The sequence below is a fragment of the Lolium perenne genome, chromosome 5 (genome assembly GCF_019359855.2).
Source record: "Lolium perenne isolate Kyuss_39 chromosome 5, Kyuss_2.0, whole genome shotgun sequence".
NCBI lineage: Eukaryota > Viridiplantae > Streptophyta > Magnoliopsida > Poales > Poaceae > Lolium > Lolium perenne.
Window position 1 is genome coordinate 127,548,744 of NC_067248.2, and position 22,334 is coordinate 127,571,077.

At 44.5% G+C, this 22,334-nt stretch overlaps 2 protein-coding genes across 2 annotated transcripts; one reads left to right on the forward strand and one right to left on the reverse strand.

Moving 5' to 3' along the window:
- The first annotated feature begins 9,499 nt into the window (after positions 1-9,499).
- On the forward strand, positions 9,500-14,273 carry LOC127299873 (pyruvate kinase 1, cytosolic). Its single transcript, XM_051329905.2, has 16 exons — positions 9,500-9,697; positions 9,806-9,902; positions 9,994-10,091; positions 10,286-10,441; positions 10,559-10,636; positions 10,758-10,889; positions 11,045-11,125; positions 11,264-11,335; positions 11,436-11,525; positions 11,720-11,864; positions 11,961-12,049; positions 12,363-12,458; positions 12,587-12,654; positions 12,736-12,835; positions 13,203-13,262; positions 13,848-14,273. Exons 1-16 carry the CDS (start codon positions 9,629-9,631, stop codon positions 13,998-14,000), a joined length of 1,584 nt encoding a protein of 527 aa, XP_051185865.1. The 5' UTR covers positions 9,500-9,628; the 3' UTR covers positions 14,001-14,273.
- Positions 14,274-17,628: 3,355 nt separating this feature from the next.
- LOC127299876 (uncharacterized) lies at positions 17,629-22,111 on the reverse strand. Its single transcript, XM_051329909.2, has 8 exons — positions 21,323-22,111; positions 20,047-20,316; positions 19,840-19,968; positions 19,690-19,758; positions 19,361-19,522; positions 18,739-18,949; positions 18,312-18,647; positions 17,629-18,220 (listed from the first exon to the last, which is right to left on the reverse strand). Exons 1-8 carry the CDS (start codon positions 21,872-21,874, stop codon positions 18,084-18,086), a joined length of 1,866 nt encoding a protein of 621 aa, XP_051185869.1. The 5' UTR covers positions 21,875-22,111; the 3' UTR covers positions 17,629-18,083.
- Between the last annotated feature and the right edge of the window lie 223 nt (positions 22,112-22,334).

Here is a 22,334-nt window from a genome sequence, read left to right on the forward strand (position 1 = left end):
TCTTCAACACACCCATGATTCTCCTCGTGGATGTACATCCATTTTTTGCGCCACCCTTGTACTGAGTCAGGGAATTTGACATCGAAGTACTCGACATCAGGGCGAACGCAGATAACAACACCGCCTATGTTATATGCGACATTGGGAGATCCATTGCGGCGACAAAAAAAGATGTGTTTCCACAGCGCCCAGTTAGGCTGGACGCCGAGGAAGGATTCGCAAAGGGTGATGAAGATGGAAATATGGAGGATAGAGTTGGGTGTGAGGTGATGAAGTTGCAATCCGTAAACAAAAAGCAACCCACGGAGAAAATTGTGAATGGGGGCAGAGAGGCCGCGGATGAGATGATCGACGAAACTAACCCGATACTCCATTGGAGGGGTTGGGTAGCTCTCTTCGCTGGGGAAGCATAGCGCCTTTGGCTTCTTGCTGATCCCCAGTTTCTTCAGGAGGTTGATGTCTTGGGCAGAGATTTTGGATCTCTCCCACTCAGCGCTTCCTAGATCTGCGGAAGCCATCTTTGATTCAGGAGTGATGTGCCTGATCAATCGGCGCGGTGGCATCAACAATGGCGCAGGAGTACAGTGTGAGAGTGGTTGAGCTCAAGGAGTTATGGGGCGCAAGAGGGGATTTTTGCAGAGGAGAGCGGAGGAGCGGCGCGAGCGAAAATGCTGGAGGAAGAAGATGGTGACCTTAAATAGAGGTGCGGCGAAGCGGCGTACCGTTGGATGGAAAAAGCGTGAGGCAGATGATGTACACGTGGAACAGGGGTAAAAAAGTAATTTCACCCTGGAAGAGTTACAGTGCGTGCGCCAGGAAAAGCGGAGGACGTGTGTCCCCCACTTGCACGACGTGTCAATACGATGCGTAATTTGGGCCCGCAAGGCAGCGAGAGAGAACTTTTCGCGATTTCCAGGAACAGCGGTCGTGGCTATCGTCAGCAATGATGTCATCTTCGCAAAGAGAAAATTTTGACTCAACATTTTCATAAAAAAGGCGACAACAAAAGATATTGGAGAGCCTTTGATCAAATACAAGTTTTTGATCAAATGCTCGGGGGCTACTTTGGAAAAATGAAAAATTCGAGAAAGACAAAATAGAAATGGTGTGAGCCTATGATCAAATACAAATATTTGCTCATAGCCTCGGGGGCTACTCCCATCGGGAGTGCTGTTTGTGCACCCGAGAGATTTGAAAATTTCGGGAGAGAAAGAAAATATAGCGACATAAGGCGTGGAGCCTACACCCAAGTAAAAGTTCTTGGCTGTAGCCTCGGGGGCTACTCCCATCGGGAACGCTGTTCGCGTACCCGATGAAATTATAAAAAAGAAGAAAGATAGAAGAACAAGAGAGTATATTTCGAGTTATAAATAACTCTACATATACTCCCATCGGGAGAGCAATATAAGTCATCCGTTGACTCAATAAAATGTGCCATTCCAACAGCCGAATAAGCACTCGACAATATATTCTCAGAACGCCAAAGTTGCGAACAATTTCTGAATGCCACAAAACTTTGCGAAGGTAAGACCCCAAATCTGTTCTGTGTGGCGTGGCGCCGTCTCTGACGTTGGTTTGCTACTTTTATCTGTGTCAACAGATACGAAGAAAATCCTAACGGACGCGTTAGGTACCCGATAAATATGACTGGGACTCGACAGAATGGTAAGACCTTAAGCGGCACCTGTCGAAGTTTACACCAGTATCCCGAGATCATGTCCAGGGACGTGATCTTGAAGTAGGTTTTTGCGGATTGCCACTAGAGCAGTTAACTAGTACCTAATCCGTCAGATGAACTAGCCCCAATTACCATTATCCCTGTACAATATAGAAATTCATATGAAGAAATATAGAGAAGTTTAAAGTTGTAGAGTAAAAATAAACAGTGGAGATTTTCCCTGACTCTACGATTCAAGCAAAATCTCGGGGGCTACTGACATAGGCATCCCCAATGGGCCTACCGAAGATAGTACCTGGGGTTTACTGAAGGCCCACGACTCGAAGAATAAGAAGAATCGGAAGCCCAAGTTGTTATTAAGGAAAGCTAGAGTTGTATTAGAAGATAATATTTGTAATCTTTCGGGATGAGTTGGAAACCCTCCCGGACTCTGTAACTTGTACAATACGAATCCCTCGGCTCCACCTCCTATATAAGGGGGAGTCGAGGGACAAAGATGGCATCGAATCATTGTCTCACAAACCCTAGTTTTCATATCGTCGAGTACTTTTCAGCTGAAACCTTCGAGATCTACTTGCCCTCTACTTCCAACTAAACCCTAGTCTACAACCCGTAGACATTGACAAGTTAATCCCTTGTCACTTAGGAACACAATGCACAGGACTAACCCATCTACTATCGGCAATAGGATATATAATATCAGCTTCAAGAAGTTTTAATACCTCATTTCTTACCACATTCTTCATCTTAGGAATTAGACGACGCTGATGTTCAACAACAGGCTTTGCATCATCTTCCATATTAATGGCATGTTGGCAAATAGAGGGAGAAATCCCCTTCAAGTCATCAAGAGTGTAGCCAATAGCTCCTCGGTGTTTCTTCAATATTTCCAATAACCTTTCTTCCTCAATCTCTGAAAGCTTAGAACTAATAATAACATGATATATTTTCTTATCATCAATATGAGCATATTTAAGATTATCAGGCAATGGTTTTAAATCAAAAACAGGATCTTCCTTTTGGTGGCAGTGTTGTACCTAGATCTTCTACCGGTAAATCATGCTTAAGAATAGGTTGACGAAGGAAAATTTCATCAAGCTCATTTCTTTCTCCCCTAAAGACTTCACTCTCACTATTCTCCAAATGTTGCTGCAAAGGATTATTAGGAGCAAGAGCAATAGATGCACAATGTTCAACTCTAAAATCATTATTAGGCGAATCAGCTTTATAAGGAGTTTTGGCAAATTTAGAGAAATTAAACTCGTAAGATTCACCAGCAAATTTAGTCAAATTTTTCTCTTTCTTGCAATCTATAACAGCTCCACAAGTATTTAGAAAAGGTCTACCAAAAATGATAGGACAATGTTTACTAGCAGCAGAACCAAGTACCAAAAAGTCAGCAGGATATTTAATCTTACCACATAGAACTTCCACATCTCGAACAATACCAATTGGAGAGATAGTTTCTCTATTAGCTAGCCGAATAACCACATCGATATCTTCAAGTTCACAAGAACCAATTTCGTGCATAATCTCCGTGTAGAGCTCATAAGGAATAGCACTAATACTTGCACCAATATCGCATAAACCATAATAACAATGATCACCAATTCTAACAGATAGCATAGGAACACTAGTTTTTCTAGACTTATTAGGATGTGAAACAATATTAGAAGCATCTTCACAGAAAATAATATGACCATCTTCCACACTTTCAGTCACAAGATCTTTAACTATTGCAATAGCAGGTTCAACTTTTATTTGCTCTTCAGGTTCTATAGGTTTCTTTTCACTTTTATTAACCGCACTATTTATAACAGAATACTCCTTCATTTTAGCAGGGAAAGGAGTTTTTTCAATATAAGCTTCAGGAATAACATGATCAACAGTTTCAATTACAACACATTTATTTATAGATGAATCAATTTTATCTTTATACGGTTCATGATACTTATCAAAATTCTTCTTAGGAAATTCATAATGAGAGGCAAAAGCTTTATAAAGATTTGCAACGACTTGAGAATCAAGACCATAAGTAGCACTCATATTACGAAATTTATCAGTATCCATAAAAGTTTCAATTCATTTATAATCATAATTTATACCTGACTCTCTATCTTTGTCGTTCTCCCATCCTTCAGTATTCTCCTGGATCCGATCAAGAAGGTCCCTCTTAAACTCTTCTTTGTTGCGTGTAAATGATCCAGAGCAAGAAGTATCCATCAAGGTCTTATCTTGAAAAGAAAGTCTTACATAGAAATTATCAATGATAATATTACCAGGAAGCTCATGAATGGGGCATTTGAGCATTAAAGACTTCAATCTCCCCCACGCTTGGGCAGTACTCTCTCCATCATGAGGCCAGAAATTATATATGCGGTTCCGGTCTTTGTGAATTTCACTTGGAGGATAGAACTTAGAATAAAATAGGGGCACAATATCATTCCATTCAAGAGAATCCCCATTATTCAGTAATTTGTACCAATGCGCCGCTTTACCAGACAGCGATATAGAGAATAGTTTCTTCCTAAATTCATCCATAGAAATACCTGCACACTTGAATAAACCGCATAATTCATGTAAGAACAGTAAATGATCACCAGGATGGACAGTTCCATCCCCTGCATAACGGTTATCCACAACACATTCAATAATTTTCATAGGTATTTTGTATGGAACCTCTTTCTCACCTGGCGCCTCATCCACTACCTTTGCAGTAGTAGTAGATTTTCCAAATAGAAATTCAAGAGAAGATCTCTCCATAATGAATTATAGCAAGAAAGTGTAAATAAAATCAGCACGAACAGTAAAAGTTTCCCTTACCAATTCCACTTACCAATAGCGCTTCACTCCCCGGCAACGGCGCCAGAAAATAGTCTTGATGACCCACAAGTATAGGGGGTGTATCGTAGTATTTTCGATAAGTAAGAGTGTCGATCCCAACGAGGAGCAGAAGGTGTTGACGAGCAGTTTCGATGAAGGATTCACTGTAAATGCTCATAGACAAGTATTGAGGGGGTTTTGATGTAACAGATGAATAAAGTACGAGTAAGTAAAATGCAAGAGTAACAATTGCAACGAGTGGCCCAATCCTTTTTAGCACAAAGGACAAGCCGGTTTGATTACTTATAATGACCAAACGTTCTTGAGGACACACGGGAATTTAGTCTAGTGCTTTCGCTTCATATAGCCGATTAATCTTCATTGTTTTGATAAGTGCTGTGTGGGTGAACCTATGCTAATGCACCGCCCTTCGTAGGACTAATACATACTTGTGATTATACCCCTTGCAAGCATCCGCAACTACAAGAAAGTAATTAAGATAAATCTAACCACAGCCTTAAACTCTGAGATCCTGCTATCCCTCCTGCATCGATATACCAACGGGGGTTCAGGTTTCTGTCACTCCGGCAACCCCGCAATTAGCAAACGAGTACAAGATGTATTCCCCTAGGCCCATAAAGGTGAAGTATCATGTAGTCGACGTTCACATGACTCCACTAGAAGAATAACACCACAACTTAAATATCATAACATTGAATATTACTCAACCATAATTCACTACTAACATTTAGACTTCACCCATGTCCTCAAGAACTAAACGAACTACTCACGAGACATCATATGGAACATGATCAGAGGTGATATGATGATGAATAACAATCTGAACATAAACCTTGGTTCAATGGTTTCACTCAATAGCATCAATAACAAGTAGAAATCAATACCGGGAGAGTTTCCGCTATCAAACAATCAAGATCCAACCCAAATTGTTACAGCGGTGACGATATGCAGCGGTGGAGACGGCGGTGGTGATGATGAAGATGATGGTGATGATGACGGAGATGATGTCCAGCTCGATGACGGTGACGATGGCGTCGATTTCCCCCTCAGGGAGGGAATTTCCCCGGCAGATTTTAGCCTGCCGGAGAGCTCTTTTCTCTCTGGTGTTTCTGCCCCGCAGAGACGGCTGTGACTCTTCGCGACTATCCTCTGGAGCTTAGGTTTTCGGAACGAAGATGTACGCGAAGGAGAGGAGGCCAGAGGGGGCTGTGGGCCCCCTCCCCACATGGCGGTGCGGCCAGGGCAGGGCCCGCGCCGGCCTGTGAGGGGGGCCCATGGCGGCCCTCCTCGGCTCCTCCTTCTGGCTCTCTTCGTCTTCTGGAAAAATAGGATTTTTCATATAATTTCCGTCAATTGTTGATCTTCCGAAATATTGCATTCGGACGACGCTTTTTCCAGCAGAATCCTGACTCCGGTGCGCGATCCTCCAATAATCATGAAACATGCAAAATAGATGAAATAACATAAGTATCACCTCTAAATATGAAATATATCAATGAATAACAGTAAATTATGATATAAAATAGTGATGCAAAATGGACGTATCAGGGACTAATGTCGGGGGGATGACCCCCGGTAGGTCAAGGCTATGGCAAATATGCCATGATAACGTATTTGTATACCAGATTAAAGATTCATCCGGATTCTGGAAGTTCAGTTTAGCAGTGCTAAGTTAATACAAACTGGTATACCAACATGGGTATGCCGGAGTAAGGGCAACCCGTGATATCTAAACCGGGGCTATGCCTAAGAGATGAAACTTGAGAGATACAAAGGATAAGAAGCCGGTTCTCACAGGTGAAGATACCGGGGATCCGGCATAGGCTCAACTATAGCATGTCGGCACCCCGGTCAAAGATTCCCTTAAGGACCAAAGGACAAGATGACAGAAACAGTTCATCTTTAATTGAAGCCCTGACGCCAAAGAGGAGGATGACGTAAAAGAGGCCGGACGAGGTCACTTGGTCTATGATTAAAGAAGGAAGCGTCATCCTGGAGCCAAAGAAGCTTTATAAAGTAGCTTAGGTTAGCTAAGATGCCCCTAGGATTTCTTCTCTTGTAAGCCTTCTCTCCCCTATATAAAGAGAGGAGGGGTACCCCTGTACGGGACGGCAGACAGACGATATAGAGAATCAGGGGCAGTTACGATAGGAGGTAGGCTAGCTGCCGTACTTCTTCAACCTCTGGCCAGAGGCCAAGTTGTGTAGCTCCCCGTTCTTGAAGATCGAATACATACATCTTGCTTGATCTTGTCTCTTTAGTTTTCCCTGGGTTTTCACCTTCACCTTCCCCTCTCCCGGATCCCCTTGCGTACATATGGCCCCTATCTTAAGCCTACCCATGACATCTGTTGTTACACACGATTACAGTAGGCCTTCGTGGCACCACACCCCTCCAACCTAGACGTGCTTCCCCTCAAAAGGAAGGAACTATGGGAATCAACCCTTATGTTTCCGCGTGCTCCTCTCTCGGTTACCTCTATCCTTGTACCACACTTCTACTTGTATCTTGTATCTTGTGTTGTTGCTTGCATCTTATCATATAGGTAAATTCACATAGTTGCATATTTAGAGAATTACCTATGTGTCAAGCCTAATTTAGAAAAGATTTAAAATTTGATTAGAACCTATTCACCCCCATCTAGTTGCCCATACGATCCTTTCACCCATCAAAACATTCCCGTAAACGGTTACTCACAAAAGAGGGAGAAAGCAGAGTGTGCGTACCAATGCACATACTCATCGAGACTAGAACTAGGTTGTGCTCGCTGGACTATATGGTGGACTTAGCGGGAGGAAAGTTTGCACCAAAACCAATAGAGACACACTACAACATCCGTCTACTCACAGAAGATAAGAGAGCGCATAAAGGTAGTAACAAATAGACACTACACAAGTATAATGCAGCCAAACACACATCTCCCCTTTACTTATAGCGAAAAATCAATGTATGGTCACTCCACGGTTGAAATATTTTATTATATATTGATTGTAGTAATGCTATATTACTACAGAAGTTATTAGCAAATTATAAGCAACAATATAAAGGTATAAGATGTTCTATGATCAAGCCATACATGCTCCAAGTAATTCATAATCGTGGACACGGCTTATCGATAAGAAGTACACCTTGTAGGGCTTGCCCAAATGTAACCATACACATGATCAACCATGCTTTATAAAGACGGAGTCTCGTAACAAGACCATTCCCAATGCTACAAGAAAGTTTAGGGAGCCACCCCACTAAGGTACCCGTGATAGAGTCCGACCGGTGTTTCGAAATGGACCCAGAGGAACAACCGGCCAGGAAAAAGGAGGCACACGAGGTACAATTTAAAATATAAACATTGAAGTCAACAAGAATGTAAATCGTGCATACCGTGCAAATGAGCAAATGAAACCAATAATGTGGCTCCTGCTAAACAGACTCGAGAAAAGGTAGGAGGTGATGGGGTCCCACTCTCCATGTATGGGTAGAGTGCTTAATTTTGGAACAAGTAACAATAAGTTGGGTCCTAAGGGACACAAGTGGTCAATAAAGGTATCTCCCACTTTCTTGCACCGTTTACTATATAATAGTACATGGAACCTTTAGTGCCATCTATCCACTCCCCATTCCGCAGGCCAGCTCACTCACTCTTAGTCACTCCTACTAGCCAATACAATCATAGATCGAACCATCGTGTCAATGAAAACTAGATCTCACCAACTCCCTTCTCTCCTACCCTTCCCACTCTCATCGTGGCAAGGAGATGCGAAAGTTGAAGACCTGAAGGTTGTCCATGTCGGGTACTGTCCCTCAATCTAGGGCAACCTCCGCATCGCAGTCATACACCTTCACCCCCGATTATAAGGTATGGTCTTCATCTATTCTACTCACTGTGTTGCATCTTGTTCTTTCACCTCCACTCCCATTCCCGATTCTAATCAATAAGTTGTCCTTTCATATCCAAGCATGCGTGAAGAATAAAGGGCATCTGGACTCCTTCATCAGAGTTAGACACGCGGGGGATGGCAGGCATCTGGATGCCGTCGTCAACGCTAGGCGTGCGAAGGATGGTGGCTGTGTCGCCCCCACCATCATAGTACCATTCATGGACGATGTGAGTCATGTTGGCACCGTCATCATAATGCCATGCGTGGAGGATGCCGGCCGTGTCGCCCCATCATCATAGTACCCTGCGCCGACACGTGTAAGATGTGTTTCTATTTGTAAAGGTATCATAATCTTTTTCAGTGTAAGATGTGTTTTTCTCCATTGTACAAGAAGTCCTGCTTGATCACGTATTTTCTAATTTTAATATTTTTTTAAGAAAACTTAGTATTAATAATCATAGCAATAATAATGCTAAAAAATATGTCAAGATCGAGGTAATCCATAGCATAACAAATTGTTATTGTGTTCTCTAGATGACGTCACATGAAAAAGATACTTAGAGATGACTTGGTATCTCAAGTTGACGCTCGTGTGTGGCCAAGACATAGATTGTAGTACTGTATTAACTTCGGGAAGGAAAATCGGAAACAATCCAATGACGATCACAAATCCGCTACCACTGCGGCAACCATTTAGTATCGCAGTAAACGTCGCTTTTCCAGGTCATAAACAACGCTCTAGAAGAGAAAAACAACTTGTCAAACAAGACAGGAAGTGAAAAAAAAAATAGAGACAGCCACGGTCCATGTCGAGGGACAGCACATCAGAAGAGAACGAGAAGCAAGTCTACGTCAAGAAAAACGAAAAAAAAACCAGAGAAACGAGTCAAAGCTTGCACAGAAAAAGTCAAAAACTCCCTTCCATGCCTCCGCCCGGTTCACGGGTCCGGGTCGGGCCGGCCCACCGCCGCACAAAAAACCAGGCAGCGGCCGTCAAAACCCGCGTGTCGCCATACCGCCGCTTCGGCCCACCGGAAGGCATATGCCTTTCTCCGGGATGGATTAATAAAAGAGCGGAGCAGCATCTCGCAATCGCAATCGCACTAGGTCTCCAACATTTTCCCTTTCCTTGCTTGGGGAAGAAGAAGAAGGAGGAGGAGGGCAGCCCCGCCGCCTCGCCGCCGTCGCCGCCTCGCCGCCGTCGCCGCCGATCCGATCCGAGCGAGCCAAGATGCATTCGACCAACCTGCTCCTCGAGGAGCCCATCCGGATGGTCTCCATCCTCGAGCCGTCCAAGCCCGTAAGTCCTTCCCCCATTTCCTCCAGATTTGCTGATCTGTGCGTGCGTGTGCGGATCGCCGAGCCCTAACTGGTCGCCTGTCCAAACCCCCGCTCAAACGGAGGACAGAATTTCTTCCCGGCCATGACGAAGATCGTGGGGACGCTGGGGCCCAAGTCCCGCTCCGTCGAGGCCATCTCCGCCTGCCTCAAGGCCGGCATGTCTGGTTCGTGCCACCATCCATCCACCCAATTCGCTCCCGTGAACGGCAGATTTTGTACTAATAATCTGATGCAACAATTGTGGCGATTTCGCAGTGGCCCGTTTCGATTTCTCGTGGGGCGATGCCGCGTACCACCAGGAGACGCTCGAGAACCTCAAGCTCGCCATCAAGGCCACCAAGAAGCTGTGCGCCGTAAGTGCCATCACTGCCGAAAAATGATCCGTGGACATAAGTACATATAATTTGTTTACATGTGGGCAAGCACACAGCCGAACATGCGGTGTAGATTTTGCTGCCAGTTAACTAGTATTAGAATGGATCTGATGCTAGCTAGGCGAAATTTGTACCCAGTTGACCTGACATTTGTGTCCTTTCTTGGTGGGCAGGTTATGCTCGACACAGTCGGCCCTGAGCTGCAAGTGGTGAACAAGAGCGAGGTCACTATCTCGCTTGAAGAGAACGAGTCTGTTGTGCTCACCCCTCACCAGGGCCAGGAGGCCTCCTCCAAATTGCTGCCCATCAACTTCTCTGGACTCGCCAAGGTAAAACCTCTTGCGCTGTCTGCATCTACTTGTGTGGTTGTAGCTACAAGTAGATCCCAATTGCTGATCATATTTACGCACTCATGTAAATAAGAGTTATCATTTGCTTCTTTGCAGGCTCTGAAGCCAGGGGACACTATATTTGTTGGGCAATACTTGTTCACAGGCAGTGAGACTACTTCAGTTTGGCTGGAGGTAAACAGTCTGGCATGCTGCAATTTAGCATTTGACATATCTGATATTTTATATGCCTGTTACAGTATTTTGTTTGTTATTCATCTTTTCTGATACCAAAACTCTCATCTTCCTGATGTAGGTTTCTGAAGTCCAAGGGGATGACGTCGTTTGTGTGATCAAGAACTCAGCTACCCTGGCTGGGTCACTCTTCACACTGCACTGCTCCCAGATCCATATCGACTTACCCACACTTTCTGATGAGGACAAGGATGTAAGGAACTCTTCTCCTGGCGTATTGATTGCTACTTGTATTTTAACCTGCCTCAGAACTTACAAGACTTCTAATGAAAAAACAATAAATATTCATCAAAGTGGAGCTCCCTGCTATAACTCATCGTACCACTTATGAGCATGCATCACTTTCAGGTTATGAAAAAATGGGGTGCCCCAAACAAGATTGACTTCCTCTCGCTTTCTTATACGCGACATGCGGAAGATGTGCGCCAAGTAAGTAACTCAGGATACTTTTAGTGTACTTCAAACTGCCGTTCTTTATAGTTACCATCTTCATTTAATTGTATTCCTATAGTTTGTTTGCATTTTGTACTTCAGATTGTTTCTAATGGCGCTAGTATTTTTCTACAGGCACGCGAGTACCTCTCAAAGTTGGGTGATCTTAGCCAAACTTTGATTTTTGCCAAAATAGAGAATGTGGAGGTAAATTCAAGAGGCTCACTGCCTCTCAAAGATACTCCTTCAACAATTCTGAGCAAATTTGATTTTTTTTACCACCTATTCACTCCTTATTCCTTTGCAGGGCTTAAACCATTTTGATGAAATCCTGGAAGAAGCAGATGGTATAATTCTGTCAAGGGGTAACCTCGGAATTGATCTTCCACCGGAAAAGGTTTGTTATCTCAACCTCCTTTAGTAGTTATGAAGGCATTGCTTGATTGAAACGTACTTTACCGCTGCACATGAAGCTTAGTGACATTGTTATGTTATTGAATTATTAGTGTCCCTTTTTTTCGATTAAGGGTCCTCCAATGCGAACTGCTTTTAATTGTAATTTAATTTAATCCTTACTTACCCATTCTGCAGGTGTTTTTATTTCAAAAATCTGCTCTCCACAAGTGCAACATGGCTGGAAAGCCTGCTGTCGTTACTCGTGTTGTGGACAGTATGACTGACAACCTCAGGCCTACTCGTGCGGAGGCAACTGATGTGGCAAACGCAGTACTGGATGGTGAGTTGATGATGATGTTTCCTGCTTCTTGCAGATTCTCATATACTTTAGCTATTATGAAAAAAGGTTAACAGGAATCCCAATTGTTTTGCTCAGGTAGTGATGCCATTCTCCTTGGTGCTGAGACTCTCCGTGGGTTGTACCCAGTTGAGACTATTTCAACAGTAGGCCGAATTTGTGCTGAGGTAAAATTTCTTCCCACATCTATGTTTTCTTCATAGACACTCCGTGGGTTGTACCCAGTTGAGGCTATTTCAACAGTAGGAAGAATTTGTGGCCTGTTTGGAAGAGTAGTATTGGTTGGTAAAGTTTTGGTAGTTCTTGACTTGCATACCAAAACATCCCCAAGAAATGCCATTCTTCCAAATAGCGCCTCAATGTCCTCAACAATTATGTCTTTAGTACTCAAATGGAAGCTCACCGCTTCCAGCCTTTTTCCTCTGCAGCTACTAGGGTACCATCAGATTTGTTGATATGTGTTTGTGTTTTGTTTTACAGGCTGAGAAGGTCTTCAACCAAGATTTATACTTCAAGCGGACCGTGAAATACGTGGGAGAACCCATGACTCACTTGGAATCTATTGCTTCCTCTGCAGTGCGTACTTTGTTTCTTCTAATTTTCTGACCTTTTGTACTGTTTACATGGGACATTTTCTGTCTTCAATTCCAGAGATATGAAACTTGGGTTTATAAGTCTGAAAATAGTTCCTATCTATTTGCTAGGTGCGGGCTGCTATCAAAGTGAAGGCTTCTGTCATCATTTGCTTTACCTCGTCTGGAAGGGCTGCAAGGTAGAAATAGAAGAATATTGCTTGTAATAGGATTGTAGTTAAATGGAAATTAATCTCATATGTTGTTTGTTCTATCTGCAGGCTAATTGCCAAGTACAGGCCCACGATGCCTGTTTTGTCTGTTGTCATTCCTCGTCTTAAAACAAACCAACTGAAGTGGAGCTTCACGGGCGCATTTGAAGTACGTAACAGCCCTGTTTTTTGCAGCCTGCTTTAGTACTTTTCTGTATGTGCTATCTGGGTAATGCTTCAAACTAGCATGGTACTGCATACAGAAGGACTATATATAAGTTTGTGTGATACAATATGCTAGAAAATGTTTGGCACTTAGCTATTAACTTGGTAGTTGACCTTGATATGACATCCTTCCCATCTCTTTGATACTTTTGTTGCTGATATGTAGTGGTTCTTTATTTTTCCAAGTGCAATAGCTTGCCTTGCTAATCAACATGTACTGATAGATTGTTTTTTCATATGGGAAACAGTACAGCTTACTCCTGGAGTTTCATACACTTGTCACTCATATTTGTTGCATTATTTTCTTGCAGGCAAGACAATCACTTATAGTTAGAGGCCTCTTTCCCATGCTTGCTGATCCACGTCACCCAGTAAGTTAACTAGCCTTACCTTTGTTGGCACTATAATTTAAACATATGTATGCGGAACATGCTTGTTGGTTCTGTTCAATTGCAAAACCAGATGACCCTCACAATGGTGGAGGAATGGCTTCTTAGTTGCTTGTAGCTTCAGATACCTGCCAGTTTTAAGTTGATGGGCATATAAAATATAGTACTCCTTGCTGATTTCAACATCCTTGTTCTGATCATAAAGATGATATAGGCGAAAATTCAAAACTCATACGTGCGTATTCCCAGGTTTAACTGTGGTAACACAGAATGCTTTGCAGATAGTACTAGGCTAGTGGACTGCAGATCCAGATGTAATAATGTAGTTCAGATTAAAACAGTTGCATCATAAAATTTGTAAATCAATAGTTATTCAACTTTTTTTGGTTAGGTTGGTCTATAGATTCTGTGTTATTGTCCAACAGTGCAGTGAGGCTTGGTGCCCTATATTCACCTTGAATGAATTTGATTTTTTGTATCGGGTAACTATAATTGCTTGATTTGCTTTCGACCCAACTATTGCTTGGCTGATAACTTGCATTGATCTTGTTTCTCTTTGTCCCGCAGGCTGAATCTACTAGCACTACAAATGAGTCAGTTTTGAAGGTTGCTCTTGACCACGGCAAGGTGTCCGGTGTGATCAAATCGCACGACCGTGTTGTCGTCTGTCAGAAGGTGGGAGATTCCTCGGTCGTGAAGATCATTGAGCTGGACGACTAGGCTACTACTAGCCTAGCTCATGGTTTGCCAGATTTTTGACTAGGCCAAAACGTTGCTTGGTGGCTATATGTATAATCCTATAGTTTTGCTAAACGAGCTATTTTCCCTATGGTGTCATCATAGGATCCACCTTCCAGTTCTGAAACCTACGTTCCTAGTTATGGAAACTTGCTCAGGTTTTACTGCAGTGTATCACTTAAATGATCGGGTGGAATAATGAAATTGAGACTGTACACCCTTTCCTACGGGTGATGCGAGTCTAGTTTTCACGCATTTGGCTCTTGAATTGTCTGTTCTTTGTCGACTTGGCTGTTATCAGAGGATATCTGATCAATTCCGTTTACCCGCCTATAGTCATTCTGTGCCTATATTCGCTGCGGGCGCCCAGTTCGTCACCGCCCCGTTCGCCGCGGGCGCCCCGTTCGTCGCCGACGCGGGCGGGGTCCGTTGCCGCGGGCGCAGGCCACGGAAGGAGGTCGACGTGGGTGAGCCGGAGTGTGGTGAGCCGGAGAAGAGGGCCTCGAGGCCGGCGTCGTGGCGAGGGTCGTGTGCCGACGGCGGCGCACGAGGCCCGGGAGGCGAGGCGCTGGGCGACGGTGGTTGAGGACGGCACTGGAGCGAGGCGTGCAGCTAGGCCGTGGAGCGGGAGCATGCGATGCTAGGCGCGCGGGGAGGCTCGGCGGAGCACGGGCGCCGTCTCCTGCGTGCGGCACGGGGCGGCGGCGAGGCGTGGCTCGCAGCGGGCGCGGTGCTCGAGGTCGATGTAGTGGCGGCCGTCGCGGAGCTCGTTTCGCCGGCGGCGAACTCCGACATGGATGAAAAAAAAGGGCTAGCACAACAGAGGCCTCTATGCGAGGGCGACGGCGGCAGTGCGCCAGGCGAGCCTTCCCGCCGGCATCCATGGGAGCATCAATGGGAAAAAGAAGCCAGAGAGCTGGACAGAGGAGAGAGAGTGGTGGGTTGGCTTTGTCTCTCTGGGCCATACGCGGATAGAAACGACCATCCATCCACGCATGTCCTCGTCTGTCCGGATGACGCAAAGTGTCCGTAAATTTAGTCGAGGTTTGGGTCGTGCTGGACCACGCGGGCCGTCTGTTTTGCATTTGGGTCCGCTCGTTGGGACACGTTTTTACCCAAAAGGACGCTCGCACCGACGGGGCCGCGCCCGCGGCGGCAAACAGGACAGCGTCCGCGACGGCGAGGAACGGGGCCGCGCCGGGGGCTCTCCCTCGGCACCTTCTTCTGCTCCAACCGGCGGAGGAGGGCGGCGCGGCGGGTGCGCCACCGCGGCAGCCGGACTAGAAGAGGACGGCTTGGACGCACGCTCTGGCCGCGTCAGCTGGCTGCTTGGACCACGCCGAGCCAATTTGCGTGCTGCGGGCATTGGGGAATAAAAATAGAGGTGGACATTTTTACGCGTCCGTGTGATATCCGCATGTCCGCGAGACGACCCAAACGGATACAATATACCATCCGTTTGGGTCTCTGTGTTGGAGATGCCCTTAGTACCACACATGGGCGAGCTGCGTCGTGCCTGGGTGCCTACATGACGAAGGGGAAGCGCATGACGAAGGGGAAACGGAAGATCGATGGCATGATTCAGCTCAACACAGGAGCGGCTACGGGCTCATGCAGGAGATTGATCCCCATCACGCGCATCCACCGGTAACCTCTTTTAACAACCACACGGAGTAAGAGCTCGCCATCATGGTGGCATTATCAACTCCACATGACGGACGCCCGACAACCGTTGCAACATATATGTTGCTCTCCCTTTTTAAGAATGAGCATGTTTCCTATTCATTTATAAATATATAAAAGTTCTTTCATTTTGTTTAATGTGACGTCGTAGCAAGAGTTTAAGGTTTACGAAACATGCTCGATTTTAGACGCCGTAGCAACGTACGGGTTTTGTCCTAGTAATAATAAATAGTACATGGCAAAGATACATGACTTCAATTATGATAAAATAAAATTTGAAAGAAACTAGCAAATTGATAAAATAAAATTTGAAAGAAACTAGCAAATCATTGAGGTCTTCAAACTATTTCTTCTTACATGACACAATCTCATCTTTTGGACTGTCGATTTGTTTCTCGAGATTTTCGCGCGCCTTAGTAGATGGAAATATTTCTTTCTCTCTCCTTATCTTATCTGAATTTCAAAGCAAAATGGTAGAAACACTCACACTCATGCCTCGTGTAAGTATAAAAGTATTTCTTTCTCTCTCCTTATCTTATCTGAATTTCAAAGCAAAATGGTAGAAACACTCACACTCATGCGTGTAAGTACAAAAATATTTCTCCACAATCTTATACTTTCCTGGACGCAGCCAAAAAAATATATCAAATGAAGATTCTTCTATAACTTTAATTTGACCTGCAATGCTATGCTAAGCCTACAGCTAGGCATGGGCAGCCCGGGCCGGGCTAGGTTTCGGGCCTGATTTTGGAGCCTGAACATCGGGGGTTGAGCCAGGCTCGAGCTTGTAGAAAACTGGATTTAAGCCTAGTTTGGACCGAGCTTGTCAGATCGGGCCGAGCTTTCCTATGTTGGGACCGGGTTCGAGCCTGATTTGTAAGCCCGAAGTTTGGGCTAGGTTGGGCCTAGGCTTGGGAATTTACGGTCGGGCTTTTTTAGGCACGGCCGAAACCTGGCCCGACGAAATGCCCAGGAGTAGCTAAGCGTACGTGCACGCGCAACCATTGAAATAGTCAATCATCATCGGCAAGAGTACCAACACTAGTATGCCAATGTAAAGGAACCGAACAGCTTAGTCGACATCGCCGGGGAGCCAAGAATACGAATTTATCATTGTCGAGGACATAATATTGCGAGGACAAACATCCTCACGACAACCATGAGAAAAGATCCTAAGTCCATCTGACGAAGCAAGATCCGAAGAACCATACCTAGAGAATTTTAATCTTCCAACATCATCATTCCAACATCGTCATTGATGCCGGGAGAAATATCTCGTCGTCAAAAGATGAGCCAGAGATCAATTACAGATCAATTACTGTAGATGATATCATCTCCATTAATTTGGGAACCAAAAGAGGATGACTACCTAAAATCCTAACCCGGTCTTATAGAAAAGCACTACTTTTATTGAAACCTGCACTCATAGATCAGGTTTCCCACCCCCCCTGATGCCGGCGAGGCCGACCACAGGAGGGGAAACCGACTTATGGTGGAGGAGGAGGTGGATGCGACGCCTTTTTCCTTCAGGACGGCAGAGTCCTTGCAAACATTGTCATATAACACAGAACGATTGCGTTTTATTTGAACCATTGCGTCGCCCTAAGGAAGAAAACTTTCTTACTTGGGAAATTCTCATTTGGTACCCTAAAGTTGTAGACCTAAATCATGTTAGTTGTAGGCCAAACAAGGCCTTGGCCTCACATGGGCCCAGTTTTCCACCTCTTTTGTTACTGATACTGATTGCTCCTGTCGCACTCAGTGTGGGGAATGGAGTGGTGGTGCACAGAGGGGTTTGTCAGGCACCTTTGTTCTCCTGGTGGCGAAAATGCGCGCATTGGACCAACGGCGACAGAACTTTGTATACAACTGGCAATATGTGGCATTGGACCAAACAATATCTGCTTGCAACTATACATATAGCAAGAACAGATCAATACAACTTCCCCTCTTCCCCTTCACACCAATTTTTGTAGTTGACAATTCACAATTTACGCCGTCGTAGCAGCTTCTGTTGCTTCTCACAACTCAGTTGCTGCACTGTTCTCAACATTAAATGTATGATATACATGCTTACTGCAGAAAAACAGCCCTTTAGGCTCACTATACCAGTGCCGCTACCGGGCACTATGCAAAGAATCGTGATAATACTAGTACAAAAGAATGGCCTTCGACCAGTATTGGAACGAAATCCCCATCTATTGACCTTCCAGAAGCCCTCCGCCGTGCCACACGGGTCAACAGATCCAGGAGATGTTTTACTTTACTCTATATTGCTGTACTGCAAGGAAACCTGATGATTTTTTTTTTTTTTGGGCACAGAACCCTTCTTCTGATGCCTCCACCGGATTGAATTACAAGTTTCATCCTCTAAATAGAACATCAGCTGTTGGTTGTACCGTTCATTGTAGAGACATGAGTGAGTGAAAAACGAGGAGGGTTGGAAGACACCCGATTCGCCCACAAGTTTGCAACTTTAACAAAATAGTGATTACCGTTCCACACGATCACTTTCAGTTCTGCATTAAGTGAAGAAAGTAACTTGTTAGTTGGTAGAAAGAGGCACTTACAGTTTAACTTGATTTTTCCTTTCTGGCAAGAATGCATTACCTGGTACCAGACCAGTTGGCAGAAGTGTTAGTTGACATGTCAACTTACTGTTGGGAAGGCCATTCTGAAGATTGGCCACCTCAAGTTCATTAATACTAATGATAGTCTCCAGAAGAGCTTTCACGACAGATGCCTCCGAGTGACCGCTGTCAATAATTGTTCCGAGAGCTGTTTCTAAACAACCAGTCCATGCATTAGTGCAGCTGTCCCAACAAGCTGACATTTTATTAAGCATTCCGGGATCCGCAAGAACCCAAGGTTTGAAATACTGCAAGGACAAATGCAAGATCTGTGCAACTCTGTAGATCTCCCCAAGAGCAATAAGGCAATGAACACCTGTACAACCAACAGAAAACCAGGTTTATGGTTGATCTTCTATTTGTAACACAAATGATTCAGTACCACTCATTGTCCAAAATATATGTACCTTCAGAGATTACTTGGTTACAGACTTTTGCATGACAAGATTCTTGCCAAAGCATAGCACCATGCTGCAATTCCTGAGCACAGGACAGAAATAAACTGTACCATGCGGCTACATAATCACATTGCTCCTCTTTGGATGCTAGTTCCAAGATAAGTAGGGTTGACACACTATGCTTGTAAAGCTCAACTGCCAAACTCATGTCATGCTGTGCCTATATTTAATTATCAGATTATCAAACCAAAGAAGATCAAATCATGAATCACTGAGAAAAACAAGCGGAAGGTAAAATGGTAAACTCTGATCAATTGCACATATTCTATACTGAAGAAGCAAAATAATCTCGTTTATAATATATAGATAAGGGTTCGTCTGACAAGGACGGCAGAACTCTGCAAGGAATGCAGTAATCAAATCATTTTTCAAATTCAGTCATGCTTTCATCAATAGAAACTGATCTCGAGTTACTAGAGAATAAATTGTAAGATTCTCCCAAAAAATCAAACAAAACAAAAAGAAATGGTCTCGTTTTCTCAAGGAAAAAAAATGTTGACTACATTTTTTGGCTGATAATCATAGAGATGACTCCTTACTAAGATGTGTGGATAATGAGGATGACACATACCAGTGCTAATTTTTCTGCTAAATGATATTGTTGCTCAAAATCCTTCACTTGTTCCTCTTTGATAATTTTAAGCAGTTCAGAAATACATGCATCCCTTGAAGGTTGTTCCTCTATGCAAAAGCCTTCCGCAAATGAAGAATCTTGTAGTTTCTCCAAAATTTCCTAGAAATTATTAAAAAAAATTGAGCGGAGTACTATGACCAGTTCAATAATTCACACCAAGTAATGTTTTTGCTTGCAGCAAATAAATTATTTGTTTGTAGCACATAAGACATCAATTAGTAAATTCACGGACAAAGTTTATATAGCAGAACATAAGCAGAGCATACCTGAATCTCCCCTTCTATTGCTGCCACCTTGTTAGTTGTATCTAAATGTGTAGGACTCTTCTGGGCCTCCTGAATCCATAATTATTATTGGATTACAAAGGGAAAAAATACAAAAGATGTCTCTGCTAAATGTAATAAAAAGTGACCCACCTTAATATCCTTATTATACCGGAATATCATTGCCACTGCCTCTTCTCTCAGCTTATGGTAGAAATCAATCAAAATGCTATCGCTTGCTGATTTAATGGAATGGTTTTCATCTGTTCCATACGAAGAGTTCTGATCACTGATCATTAGCGTATATCGAAATAAAATAATGGTATCCATCGGTAAGTAAAACAACCATAAAATACTTACCATTTCATTGTTGGAGAACATATCAGAAGAGCTCAGCACACTTTCTGAACAACTTTGAGGTACATGCACATCATCGACTAGGTTGTGTTCTTTGTACAAGTTGAGTATGGATGAACTACTATCTGGATGATAACTGAAGTTCTTCGTACTTTGTCCTGTGGACTCATGATTTCCAACATGATCCGTAGTCTGGACATGGTTCTGCTTATTATTCACACTAGTGAATAGTGACCAGTCTTCCTGGTCATTGTCCAATGATTTTGGCATACCCTGAAAAAATGAAAACATTCAGATCAAACCAGATTGGGAGAAAGAAAACGAAGGGTTAGAAGAAACTGACAAAAAGGTTGATAATGAGGTAGAGTATGTTCTTCTTATACAAAAATACACAGTGATTCATGCAACACATGGATTTGGTCCTTTTTGTTTTTGTAGGGATTACAATTAATAAAGTAACTCATTATGTGACTGCCAACACCGCCTACTTGAAAAATGCCATTGCAAACAAAAACAAAAAAACTTAAGAAAAACGTCACTCAAAAAGATGAATACTTCGAAATAGGCCATTGTGCCAGCGGCATACATCGAATTAACTCTTTTTAACAGTGGCATTTTGCCTAAGTCGTTTTTTCCGGTGGCATTTTCGAATACACAAAGTTGGCAGTAGCATATTTCGAATCAACCATGGATGCAAGTTATAGCTTTGTACTCAAACATTTCAGTTATGTGAACGATCACAAATTCAATTCCCGCCAAAGCAGAGCCAGAAATATTCTAAACTGAGCTAGCTCTAGTGGACTAGCATGTTTTTTTTTCGAATTAAGGGGCATAGCACCCGATTTCATTGCTGGGAATGAAACCAGATAAACATCATCGTTTGAAATTTTACAGTTCCGTGGACTAGCAAGTAGCAGCAGATTAGTAAGAAATAAACACCCCCTGCTTCATAACCTAGCTAACCCTTTCCTTTGCACCTGCATGTGTTTGCTGAAGTGCCAAGTTTCTTTAGCTTGGAAGATATACCATGATGTACTGATCTAACAAAATACCATGATGGACCGCCATAATGCAATTCGAAGACCCCGGAAGCTCAGAAACGGTTACACTTATCACGTCAGTTGTGAGCGTGATACCGTACTAGCGCAATCGATACTACGTTCCTTACAGATCCCGTTGAATCGTTGATGTCACTCTACTGTACTGTACAGATCATGAAATGTCGACAAAGGCATCTAGGGAAGGTGTTGATCACCACGGGAAGAAATCACAAGCTTACCTTAATTCCATCCCCGCGCGCTAGTCCGCCTCCTTCCTGTCCAGCAACCGAGGGAGGCGCGGCCTTGAATTCCCAGCCGTCATCCCCGAACCCGTCGTCGTCCTCCTCCGCCACCTCCGGCGCGCTCGCCTCTGGCGCGTCGGTGGCGGGCGCGGGCGCGGGCTGAGATCCGTAGAGGCCGACGATGAGGTCCTTCAGATCCGCGGCCCTCAGCCCCTTGGAATCGAACGACGGGGTCCGCTGGTGCGCGCTCGCGGGCGGCGGCATGGACGGCCCTGCGTCCTCCTCCTCCTCCTCCTCCTTGTCATCGGCTCCAAACAGGGATAGGGGCAGAGGGCCGCGGGGCTTCTCCCAGGCTCCGGCGGCCGGCTTGTCCTTGGGAGCGGTGGCGGCGTCCGGGTCGGATCCGACCACGAAGTCGCCCCAGTCGTCGTCGAAGGCCGCGAAATCAGCCGGCGGCGGAGGCGCGGCGGGCGCGAAGGTGAAGTCGCCGAAATCGAAGTCGTCGTCGAGGAAGGGCGGCGGAGGCGGCGGGAACGCGACGGCGTCCATTGGGACTCGGGAGGGTTGGTTGGTTGGGGTGGGCGCCGGGAATGGGAAGCGTGGGAGGGGAAGGGCGAGTGGCTTGCCGGAAGCGGTTATGGCACCGTCATATGCATGGAGATCCGTGAGATCGCCGGTCGACGGTCGGTAGCGAGGCAGGCAATGTAAAGCTTTTCCGGCGGCCACGCCTCGCGACGAAGAGTTCCTAGTTTTCTTGGACAACTCTTTGCGTCGGTGAATTGGTCCGATTGTGTGTTTCGACCATCGCTCCCACTTCTCATCCGACGGCACCAATATCTCCATCCTGTTGCATCTTATATAGTCTTATTTAAAAAATCCCTACACACGCGGAAATACACTTTTGATCCCAGCTGCATATGCTCATGCCACTATAAAAAATATTTTAAAATATTCGACCAAAAATTTCGCACATACATGTTGATATTTTGTGGAAAAAATCAAGAATTGT